The sequence below is a fragment of the Ananas comosus genome, linkage group 4 (assembly GCF_001540865.1).
Source record: "Ananas comosus cultivar F153 linkage group 4, ASM154086v1, whole genome shotgun sequence".
NCBI classification, from domain to species: Eukaryota; Viridiplantae; Streptophyta; class Magnoliopsida; order Poales; family Bromeliaceae; genus Ananas; species Ananas comosus.
In genome coordinates this window covers 12,813,897-12,826,824 of record NC_033624.1, presented here as the reverse complement: position 1 = coordinate 12,826,824, position 12,928 = coordinate 12,813,897, and the positions used below count along the sequence as shown (strand labels likewise).

At 33.3% G+C, this 12,928-nt stretch overlaps 1 protein-coding gene across 1 annotated transcript; it reads left to right on the top strand.

Moving 5' to 3' along the window:
* Nucleotides 1,163–7,103, top strand: LOC109709578 (uncharacterized protein At1g04910-like). The gene is made up of 8 exons (XM_020231874.1): nt 1,163–1,625; nt 2,704–2,771; nt 3,088–3,176; nt 3,271–3,433; nt 3,522–3,811; nt 4,227–4,431; nt 4,512–4,669; nt 6,024–7,103. Exons 1-8 carry the CDS (start codon nt 1,286–1,288, stop codon nt 6,283–6,285), a joined length of 1,575 nt encoding a protein of 524 aa, XP_020087463.1. The 5' UTR covers nt 1,163–1,285; the 3' UTR covers nt 6,286–7,103.

The window sequence follows — 12,928 nt, the reverse complement described above, 5'->3', positions numbered from 1 at the left end:
GAATAGTATAATCGAACAGATACAAATGATAAAAGAGATAAATCTAACGGCAGAAAATTTGATAGTACCAAATGCTTCGTACTATCGATAGTATTCCAGCCGGGCTCGATAGTTTAGTAATTTATTATATATATAGACCGGTAAAAATCTGTTACTATTATATGGGGGAATAAATTAAAGTTTTCGCTGTATGTTTATTGCTCCATAATTTTTAGGAGCCATGATATTTGTGCATTTAAAAAGTTGAGATAACATTTAGACCCTTACTAGTTCAAAGACTAATTTTTTCAGTCTTTTCAATTTTTTAATATTAAATTTTTTTTAAACATTTCAGTCTCAAAATTGACTATTTCTTGTGGTTAATACAAAGAGAATCTGAGACCACTTAATCACTAATCAAATGATGTAAAAAATTCACAAAATTTGAATACAACAAAATTTATATTCTTTAATCATATTTAATGTTTGTCGACCATAAGTTCAAATGTCTTGTTGATAAATTCAACAACATAAAAGTATAAACTTTCGTGCATTTACTTCTAAAATTATTTTATAATTTATTCTTTGATTAAGATGATCAAAACATTTTTGATTCTCAAATTCATAAATTTGACTGAGACATTAATGACAAGCAAGGTTGTAAACACCACACCGAAGACTTTTTAGCTTATCCTTCGTAATCTTAAGTGGTGCGAGATTCATGAGGTAACTACTAAACATAAATAAATAATTAAAAATTTTCATGAGGGCACTACAAACTACATATAATACTAAACTTTGACTTGTTATAAACAAAATTTTGAGACTTATCACTATCTTAAGAAATGAAAACTAATTTAAAATTTAGAAGGCCAAGAAGAATTAATTATCCACCAGCACTCAAATTTTATCTGATTTTTTATTTTGGTCTTTAACTTTTTTAAAAAAAAGTGACCGAAATAATTTTATTAAAAAAGAAAATAAAACAAAAACAATAAAGATTCATAGCTTATGGACCTATATGGTGTATTTTAACCCTCAAAAGGAAAAACAAAAATAAAAAAATAAAAAAGTAAACTTTGAAAGCGTCTTACTAATTTCCCAACTACCTTCATGTCTCTCTTGAAAAAGTTCTCCTTTTAATCCCATTTTTACTCTCTCTCTCTCTCTCTCTCTCTCTTTTTGTGTGTTTAATTCGAAACTTTTTTTTTCTTTTTATAATTGAGTCGTTGATTCTTTTCTCTATTATTTTCTACGGTATAATCCCCAATGCGTCCATAGCTTCGTACTCGGGGGGACCGTGGCCATGGCGGAGGAGCGGAGGGCGCGAAAGCCCACCTTCTCCGGCGGCGGCAGCAGCGGCGGCGGCGGCGGCGGATGGATGCGGAGGCGGCGGCGGCTGCGACGGTGGACGGTGCGGATGGCGACGAGCGCCCTGCTGTGGACGGCGGTGATGCAGCTCGCCACGATGGCGGGGCTCCGGCACCCGCGGATCGGAGACGCGTGGCCCTCCGCCGCCGCATGCTTCGGCCGACGCGGCGGCGCCGCCACCGCGACCCCCGCCGCCGGTAACCTCGCCGTCCTCGGCGACGACGAGGGCGCGCTCCGTGGGGCCCACTCTTCCCCTCCCGCGCTCCTCCCGAAGAGTCGGTCCCAATCCGATCCATCTCTCTCTCTCTCTCTCTCTCTCTCTCTCTCTCACTTACTATTTGATTTGATCTAAAATAGGTTTTTGTTCTTGATGCATTCTCTAGGTTTCTTGGATCGAATCTTAGATTCTTCTGAATTGAACTGAATTAGGGATTTTAGGGTTTAATTGTTCTTGCGTATTGATAGGAATAGGAATTGTGAACGGAAACTGAAGTTTTAGGGGTTTATTCCTCTTTTCTTTTAATTGATGAATATCGTCAATTGATGATTTTCCAAGAATTGCTTGATAACTATAACGCACGCACGTTCCGACAAGTGTAGTTTTTCTTTTGATTTGTTCTATTATTTGTATGATTGAAATTTGTAATTTTCATAATTGGACTGAGTTTGTAGCTTAAACATCTTGGGAATCACTGTCTCCATCGTAGAATGCCAGGTCGATTCTTGTTCGGGTAAAAATTATAATTTAAATTTCAATTTGAATCCTAAAATTTAATTTAAATTTTAAATAAAATTTGAATAAAACTTTAGATTTTAAATTAAATTTAAATTTAAATTTATAAATTAGATTCGAAATACTTGATTGAATTTTAATTTTTAATTTAAGTTCAAATTAAAATTTAAATTTATAAATATAATTTTTAAACTTAAACTTATATTTTAATTAAAAAAATAAGCTTAAAAGAATTAAATTTAAACCGAATAAATTTATTCCGCCCGGATTCAATTTCCAATCCGGCCTCCTAGGTCGGATTGGAAAGAGGGATAATTGGGAGGGATTCCCATTTACCCAGGAATCGGAATTGGAATCGGAATGAAAATCCCGCGTACCAAACACAGACAAACAGATTCGTCCATTCCGATTCTGATTACAGGATGAAAATGGGGCAAACCAAACACGCCCTTAATATAAAGTACATTTCTATTTATTTGTACGGTCTTCTAGATTATTTTATGTCCTTGTGTCTTGCTTTATACATGTTGTCTCTCCTAAAGTTATGTCGCATGTAGCTGCTGTTTTTGGCATGTCACTGGTAGATATTGCATAATTTATATCTTCATACTCTCGTGCAGGAGTTTATAAAAGCAATGGCTATCTTAAAGTTTCATGTAATGGAGGCCTGAACCAAATGCGAGCAGCGGTGTGTAATCTCTTGGCATAATAGCCTTTACCATTGTTTCTTGCCCTAAGGATAAAGAAATTATTGCCTGGACCTGGGATACAATGTTAGCCATATATCCCCCTGCATCCCATATCACTTTCCGATCCATAAAATGAGCTGGTTGATTGGATCAAAAGGGTGAGGTAGGATGGAGGGCATTAGAAGTGGAGGTGCATAGCTGGCGTGGTGCCCTGGTTCTTGCAATAATTTCTCAAAATGATGAGGATTAAAATGCTACTAGATATCAGTGGGATCTTACAATGGTAGTTCATATTTATATTGTTTGTTCTTGCAGATTTGTGATATGGTTACTATTGCGAGATACCTAAATTTGACCTTAGTGATTCCTGAACTTGATAAAACATCTTTTTGGGCTGATCCAAGGTTTGGTTTTTAGACTGTTTTCTTACTGATTGAGATTAATTTAGTATTCCTTCAAGTTCTGCCTTCTCATATAAGCTTCATTTCGTTTTTTCAGCGATTTTGAGGATATATTTGACGTAAATCACTTCATTAATTCCTTGAGAGATGAGGTAAAGATTGTCAAAAGGATTCCTGATAAATTTAGTAGGAAATTACAATGGCAACCATTCTCAATTGCTCCAGTAAGCTGGTCTAATGAGAAATATTACTTAAAAAAGGTCAGCGCTGTTTATTTTTCATTAATAATGGTAGTACTTCTGGTGTGCCTTACAGGCATGTGATCTTTAAAAGCTATTTTTCCTGCAGATCATGCCTCTTGTGAAGAAGCACAAAGTACTCCACTTTAATAAGACAGATGCTCGTCTTGCGAACAATGGGCTCCCAAGTAAGCTCCAAATGCTTCGCTGTCGTGTTAACTATGAGGCAATAAGATTTACTCCACATATTGAAGCTTTAGGCAGTAAGCTTATCTCAATTCTTCGAAAAAGTGGGTCCTTTGTTGTGCTTCACTTGCGATATGAGATGGATATGCTCTCTTTTTCTGGCTGTACACATGGATGTTCCGATGAAGAAATTGATGAATTGACAAGAATGAGGTGTATCGTCTATTTTAGTTTACAGTACTTGTTCTCATTCTGTTGCCTTTCCGGGTAAACTGCACTAGGGATCCCCATCCTTTTTGTAGAAGGTTTCAGTTTGGCCACCGGACTTATTGAATTTTTAAATTAGGTATCAAACATTTGCATTTGGTTGCCATCTTATCCGTTGTTAAATGGTTGGAATACACCCCGTAATTGCCATGCGATCAGTCCAAATATCCTTCATGGTTCGTTAGACGATAATTACATGGATAATTCTGTCCAAGTGATGGAGAATTTGACCCAATTGTAACAATGGAAAAGTTCAGGACCAAACTGAAATGTTGCTAAAAAGTTGATCCTTGGTGTAATTCTCCCTTTGCTTTTTCCCTAATGACTTATAGCTTTGCTTGCTTTCCATTTGAAACTTTAGATACGCATATCCGTGGTGGAAAGAGAAGGAAATCGATTCTGAAAAGAAGAGACTGGAAGGACTATGCCCTCTTACACCTGAGGAAATAACGTTGGTGCTGAAGGCACTAGGATTCACAAGGGACACTTTAATATATGTTGCCTCTGGTGAACTTTATGGTGGTGAAAGAAGGCTGGCTATTTTGAGGGAGGCTTTTCCTAAAATAGTAAGCTCCATTTCTATCGTTAAGGCTTTTTATATGAAGCTGTACTTTTATATCTATGATTTTCTCGTGTCAAACAACAGGTAAGAAAGGAGATGCTTCTATCTCCTGAGGAATTGAGACCTTTTAAGAACCACTCCACCCAGATGGCTGCATTGGACTATATGGTTTCTGTTGCAAGTGATGTGTTCATACCTAGTTATGATGAAAATATGGCAAGAGTTGTAGAAGGGCACCGCAGGTTTGCCTCTTCCTAAAATTATAATAAATGTTGCTCATAATTAACTAGTCTTGTAAAATCAAATCGAGAAACCGCATATAGAAATATACCACCAACTAATTGCTATTATTACAAACATACATGTGTATGATGCTGTAATTGTCGAAGCACAAAATCACCTCCCTCGCATACTTCATGTACAATTTTTTCGACATATTGTGTGCACCTGCACCCCCACACAATATGTATTTGCAATTTAATGTTCCAGTTAGAGCTATTATTTGATCTGTAACGCTTAGGTTCCCAGAGCTTCGGTAACACATGTTCCCAGGGTAATACATGTTCCCAGAGTTTATGGATATATGTTGGTCTTTGGCTTTTGTGTAGATCTTTTTCATGTGTAGATCACCTCCAATGGATAACATGCTGTGTTTCCGGGTATAGGGTCCAAAGTAAGATCCATGATCGTGAACTCACCTGTATCTCATCATGCATCATGGCAGCGTGCATCTTGAATATGCTGCAAATGGATATGATCTTGAATATGCATCTTGGATATGATGTTTTCCAGCAACAACACATTGCTGCCGCTAATAACCATCTTAACACTCAAAAGATTACAATACCTCTACAATTAATGAACTCAATTAATCACTCAATTAATCCATTTAATTAAATGATACCATTGTTATATTGGCGTGAGAAAATTTTGTCAATACCTATGAGCAAGCAATTATTTGATTTGGAAGTTCTTTTCTCTTCAATTAACCGTCTCAAAAGGAGGTTGGACATAGAAACCTTAGATTTATGCTCTTCAAGCATCTTACAATTATGATTTCGTGGGCTTTAATATTTTTTATTATTTGTGGTATATGTGGATCTAGACTGAAAGGCCTGTCCTGTATTCTGCAAATCTAGATTACCAGTGCCTTGTTCATATTTACGACGGTTTGATGCATGGTCGGAGGCTCTAAGTAATATTTGGCCTTTAAACCTTGAGAATCTACACCTATGTAAATTTAGCATAGAATATGTAGATCAAACAATGAACTATTGGATATGATATTTGGCCTGAATATATGAGTTCACAACTTTTTGGAGCCTAGAATGAAGTCAGCACGTCAAGCTTCTTCAAAATTAATATTTTAAATAAGCCTAATAACACTTTGCTTGGGATAATAATATCGAATGATCTTTTGTGGATAGTTCCATCTTTTGTTTTGATAGACCTTTTTAGACAACCTAGATCACACCGCTTCATTTTCACACTTTCTAGCTAGGCGTGTAAATTCAGTTAAAATATTGAACACTTCCTTTAAATATTGGCATTTAAATGAAAATATGTTGACAAGTCTTTTATGTTTGTCTATATTAGGTATTCAGGCTTCCGTAAGACTATCATGCTGGATAGGAGGAAACTAGTCGAGCTTTTGGATCTTCTCCAAGAAGGGATGTTATCTTGGGATGAATTCTCTGCTGCAGTTAAGGGGATGCACGAGAATCGCATGGGCCAGCCTGCAAGGAGGAAGGTTATCCCTGGAAGACCGAAGGAAGAGGATTATTTTTACTCCAACCCTCAAGAATGTCTTGACCCTAGAATGAAATTAAGCTCTAAATCAAAACACTCATACATCTAGTTACGTGTTTCTTGTTGTCTCCTAACCACACTACTGACCCTTCTCAGAGGATATAACAGGTGATCTGCGACTTCCTCATACGACTAAACCAAGTTTCATTGTTTTGCCCACTCATGCTAAAGAGCAAGAAGGCAGTCTGAAGCTGCTGTTTGAGAACAGAGGAGAAAACGCAAATTGCATGTTCTTGGTGCGAGAAGCAGGGATCCTCACCACGTGATCCTGTTCGGCCCTTCATTACCCTGACTTTTCTGGCTAATTTGCCAGTTTCTATATCTTGTGCTGTAATCTTTTTTATTTATATTTGGCTCCTTAAGACGGAGCCAGCAAATACCAAAATGACCATATCCATGTTTTTTGTTTTTTTTTGTCTTTTCAAGTTTAACGTTATACAGCTACGATTGCTAGCACGACTGCTATTTATAATTGTATCTGATAGTCTTGTCGAGTTGCTGCAGCACATTGTCAGCAGAAATTACAAGGCCGAATTTCCTGGTGATAACCATTCAGACATGAACTTTTGTCGGAGAGGGCAGCATTGCTATTGCGGGCTAGCGGCATCGTTCCTTCCGTTAGGAAGATCACTGCATGTAAGTTACTGGTAATTTCCCATCTGGTGACTGGTATTATCTGATTTTCATTCTGGTTCTCTTTTTTTTTTAAAAAAAGTGTCTTGTTTAATTATGCCAGTTAGCTGTGCAGTGTCTCCTTCTTTACTGATTATGGCCTGAGTTTCTTTTACTAGACTATCAGCATCATGCTAGGCACATTGTTCTCTTATACCGAAGTAATTAACCCTTTGTATGTTTATTGCTGGATCACTTTATTGCTGGATAACTCTTCTCCTTTTCGTTTTCATCTTTACTTTTCTGATTTTATCTTTTCGGTAAATTGGTTGATGACATAATTGTGCTGCATGTTATCTGTGTCATCCTAATGATTGTTAATTTACTGTCATTTTTGTTAGCAGAATTCAGATTTACAGTTCATATAATGTGATGTAGGAGATGAAGGAGGTGGTAGCAAAAGATATATTTAAAACTTGGAAGAATTGCACCGCTAGTCCCTGAACTTTCAGCTAAGTTTCATTTTGGTCCTTAAACTTTTAATTTCAACGTTAATGATTCCATTTCACTTTAGTCCTCGTCTATATTTTATACGAAAGGAAGAATTACTGGCTATACCTAGTGCATCCTTACGTCTAGGTATCACAAATTTTTTTATTCTTTTTTCCGTCTCACATTTCAAGACTACCTGTCCATTTTTTGTAGAAAAATACGCACCTACAGTTGAATTTACACGACTTTTTTACAAATAACTCTCTAAAATTTTGGTATTTGCGAAATAACTTTGTCAAATTTATATTTAAAAAATTAACCCTCTTTGTGCAATATAAGAGTCAAGTTGGAATTTTCTTTTAAAGACGGTAAATAATTCACCGCCTTCATAAAAACGGTAAATGATTCACCGCCTTTCTAATTTTTCACAAAAATAATGAATTATTCACTGTCTTTCACTAAAGGCATGTTTTTTTGGGTGAAAGTGAGGTGGAAATGGAGAGGGGGAAAGTTGTTTTCACCATAAACGATCACTTTCGTTGTTTGGTTCGAAACTCGAGCTAATCTGAAACTGCGTAATGGGCTTTGGCCTATCATGGACCGAAGTTAATTACGGTGAAGGGAGGTAAAGAAAAAAATAATAAAATAATATACTAGGTAAAGAAGGGTATATTTAAATATATTTAATTATGGTATTAGTTATTCTTTTATTCAGTTGGCATATTTAAAATATAATAAAAATTGATTAATTAAGTCTTACTATTTTTTTATTTAATTTGTACAATTAAAATATGATAAAAATTGATTAGTTAAGTATTAATATTTTTTTACTTTATAATTTTATTGTTGTATATTACTAATAATTTTTGTATAAAAAATAATTTAGCTATTTTAAATTAAATTTAAATTATATAAAAATACAATTATATTACTTTTATTTATTAAATTATTTATTATATAAATATATGAATTATAATTTTATATTATACACTTTCTACCAAATAAACAGTAAAACTAATGAAGCTTCACTTCTATAACTACGAAACAAATAACCGAAAAGTAGTTTTCATCGAACTTCACTTCAGTCCAAAATCCACTTCAACTCAAAATCTACTTTCGGTGAAACAAATATGCCTTTATTTACTTTTTTTTATATTCTATATATAATTCTAAAATTATATATAATCTTAACAATCTTAAAATTCTAATAATCTATCTATATAATCCTAACAATAAAAAAAAATTAAATAATCTATTCATATAATCCTAATAATTAAACATCACATATAATCTTAATAACTTGAAAATCCTAATAATCTATCCATACAATCCGAATAATAAAAAAAATCTTNCGTTAAGACGGTTAATGATTCATCGCGTTCTTTATAATTTTCTTTTACACGGTGAGGATTATATATGAAAATTCTAATAATCTATCCATACAATCCTAACAATTAAATAAAAATTCTAATAATTCATATACAAACTTAACAACCTCACTTTCATATACAAACTTAACAACCTCACTTTTTTTATTTTTCATATAATCTATGTACAATTTTAACCAACTTTTTTTTTTTTTTTCATTTTCATATATAATCCTCACCGTGTAAAAGAAAATTATAAAGAACGCGATGAATCATTAACCGTCTTAACGAATGCGGTGAACGATTCACCGTCTTTAAAATAATCTTGGAGTCTTTCAGAATGCGGTGAACGATCACCGTATATAGAGGGTTAGTTTACCAAATATAAATTTGATAGAATTATTTTGCAAATTATAAAATTATAGAGGATTATTTGTAAAAAAAGTCTTGAATTACATGCAAGCAATATTTTACCTTAAGGTACTAAAATGAGATATTGTTAAAACTTTAGGGACTAAATTGAAATCTTCTTGAAGGTTTAGAATCTTGAATGTCAAAATCAAAAGTTTGAGGACCCAAATGCAACTCGACCTGAAGTTCAGGGACCAGGAGTATATTTACCCTTCAAAAGTTTGATGTGTCATACTATCTTTTTTGCTTTTAAATCCCATATATTCACATTGCGGAGGTGGATTTGTCGGTTTCAGAAGATATTTAGGATTCTATCACCTTCAGAGTGGCGAAATACATTGATTCACTCTTTTGAACCGTGGGCATGTTCTCTATCGCAAAATTCTTTTGTGAACCTCATGTCGAATTTGCAGATTTTTGCTTGGTTTAAATTTGTTTGCTTCTACCGACCTACAAAGATGCTTGGACCTGCTGTGGCAGGTTTTTTTTTGATTTATTCTTCTTAAGACTTCGTTTGGTTCGGGTATAAATAAGAAATGTCTATTTTAAGAATAGATACAAATTCATATATGAGTAAAAACTAAGAACTAGCTCAATTTTGCATTTAGATGAAAATTGAGTTGTTTCTGAAAATAAGAAAAATAATGTTTAGATAGATAAGATAAAATAAAAATATAGTTGGTAGGTATAAATAGAAAACAATGATACTGCTTCTTATATTATATTTGAATTTAAATTTTTAAATTTTAATATATATAACTTTTAAATTTCAAAAATTCAAAAATTAGAATTTTTAAAACTCAAATTCAAAAAATTCAAAGCTCCAAATTTAAAATTTAAAATTAAATCTAAATTTTAAAATGTAAAATATCAAATTTTAAATTTAAAAAATTTAAAATTTAGAATTTAGAAATTAAAATTATAAATTTTAATTTTAGGATTACAAATCATAAAATTTTCAGAATTGAAATTTTAAAATTTAAATTCTAAAAATTAAATAGTTATAAGGGGTGGGGGAATCGACTATTCCATCTAAACACAATTAAAATCCATGTTATCATCAAGCAGGGGCTGATTAAGTGCGTGGATGGAAGCTACTAGAAACAGAATAAATCAGGTTAAAAAAAAAAAAAAGAAAAAAGCGTGAGTCATGTGTCCTTACGTGCTAGGTGGTATTCTCTCTCTCGCACTTTTTGATTTTATTATGACTTGTTCGCATTAAACTCGCGCAACACGTGGAGATGCAAAAGCCACCCCGAGAGAGAGGTGGATCTCTTCCTCATCGCTTGTCGCGAGCACGTGTTCTGGAACTAAACCGACTTTATAAACCACTTGTCCAAAGGAGAGACTAGAGAGAGCAAGAGTCATCGTCAGAGAGATAGAAACAAGTAGAATATTCACAAGATTAAAAAAAAAAAAAAATTTAAAAAGTAATGAAAAGTTATTAGAGAATTAAATTTGTTTGAGAGTAATGTTATTAGGGTGCTTAGATCTGGCGATCTCTATTTATGTCCATAGATAATTTGTAAATTTACGGATATTGATACTATTTTTTTTTATTCAAAAAATTATAATGTAAAATGGGTTAGTATCCAGTAAGATGTGGGTATTTTGGACAATCTACGGATACTCACGCATATTCGCAGACATATGTTTTAATTAAAAATTATATAATTTTTATAATATGGACTATAATTAGGAAAATTTTATTATTTTGTATCGAGAAAAGTTAGAATGATAAAATATATTGTTTGTTAATATTGTGATATTTTTAAATAACAAGTTATCTTTTACTTTTAAAATTATATATATATATATATATATATATATATATATATATAACTAGGCTAGCTAATATACTATTAATAGCACCAAGTCATTGATGCTACCAAGTTTTTGGCCATTGGATTAAGAGATGTACGGTTAGGATGATGTGGACCCCCTAGGGTTGAGTGGGTTGTTGGTTGAATAGTATGATCTAACAGGTGAAAATTATCAAAATAATAGATCTAACGGCGAAAAATTTTGTAGCACCAAGTGCTTCGTGCTATTGATAGCACAGTAGCCGAACTATATATATATATATATTTGAAAATTATAGAAGCAAAAAAAAAAAAGAAAAGAATCTTGCCGGTAACCTGCATATTTGCCCGCAAGGCCCTCTTGCAGGTAGGTATATGTAAAAATATTATCTATTCAAAAATTTATGGATAAATGTTACGAGGTACCCGCCCCGGGTTGTATGGGTGCTTAAGAAGGTGTTTGGTTTCTTAAAAAATTATAAAAAAATGTTTTTTGAGAAATAAATATATTTTCAGTGTGTTGCTCTTTTACAGATGAAAAGGAGATTTTCTTATGAATAAAAAAAAAAAAAAAGACTGTTAGGGAAAATGTTTTTCTAATCAAAAAGTTGTTTTTTTATATTATTTTTTGGGGAACCAAATTTACCCCTGGAGGTATCCCATTTGTTTGATGAGTCAACCCTCCAGAATCCAGAATGGCGGTTAATAAGTGGAGTTGTAACTTGTTAAGTGGACTACATGATTGTACAAAGAAAATAAAAATATAAAATGGGATTCAATTGCATTAAAAAAAAAATGTTATCTATATAGAATCTCCTATATATTATGAGTAAGACATTCGATTATACAAGGTCGGCAAATGTGGAGAATCAATCAGAATTGGCCATGCACCTTTATTCGTGATTTTGATTATAATTTGATTTCTTTTCGTAACATTCCAAAGCAATTAATAGTTGTAGTTTTTTTTTTTTTTTAATGTAGCATAATATTTGGCTCGTTTGTGTGGTGGACAAGTGTTGGAGTATTGATGTTTACAATAGAATTTTGAATATAAAAATAAGAGCTAAGCTTACTTGCTTAGTCAATTCAGAACAAGCACTTTAATATCCAACTAAATTATATATCATATTAAAAATTTGTATCATTAACTACACTTTAGAGGACCTTTTGGGTCCCAAAAGAACTATGCATGTTTAAACATAGCTTGATAATTAATTTCCTTATTATTTGTAAAAGATGTGCTACTTTGGTCATTAGTTATTACCAAACCAAAAAGGCCCCTAAAGTTGTCTTGAGATATGTCAGTAGTGAAAGAAGATATGTTGTCAGGTGTTAGGTACATAATGGAGACACATCATGTGCTTTGAACAAGTTTTCCATGTGATTGTTTGTCTAATACATTTTAATGAAGACGACGACAAATTAATCGGCGAACTCGCCAAAGCAATATCTTTTCCCACTAAATGTTGTCTCTCCTAATCAAAGTAGTGATTACTGCAGCAGTAGGTGACTTGAGAGTTCATGCTTTTGAGTCCAGCATATCCTAGTAGGTGAATGCTCAAAAGTTTCCTTTTGAAACTTCATCTTTCTCCTCAAATTTTTAACGAATATACCCTAGCATACTTGCAGGGAAAACATAGTATAGAACTTGATGAATGATTAGAATTTCCTTGATTTGTGACAACAGTAATACACTTGAAGAAGTTCATGTATCCGCACCCCTTTTGCGATCAACATTTCTTCGATCATACCGACCGTCCCTAGAGCAAGATGTAAAGGGTTTGTTGGTTGGTACCTGAGATCCAAGTTCCAATTCTAGTTGATTCACATTTTCAGCTAAGTTTATTTTTAAATAAAATAAACGAAACGAGTAGCATGCTTCCTATCTCTCAAAAAAATATATATATATTTCTTTGATCATTGTGTGAAAAAATTGATCTAGCAGAAAATGGTTAAAATGAGAGTTCTATGTTCGTGCCACATATGCGTAACTTGCTTAAGAATATAC

Excerpts from the sequence above, each read along its gene's own strand:
- LOC109709578 (XM_020231874.1), top strand. The coding sequence starts at position 1,286 with ATGGCGGAGGAGCGGAGGGCGCGAAAGCCCACCTTCTCCGGCGGCGGC. Across the intron at positions 1,626-2,703 it reads TCCCGCGCTCCTCCCGAAGA|GAGTTTATAAAAGCAATGGC; the intron begins GTCGGTCCCAAT and ends ACTCTCGTGCAG. Across the intron at positions 4,432-4,511 it reads GGGAGGCTTTTCCTAAAATA|GTAAGAAAGGAGATGCTTCT; the intron begins GTAAGCTCCATT and ends GTCAAACAACAG.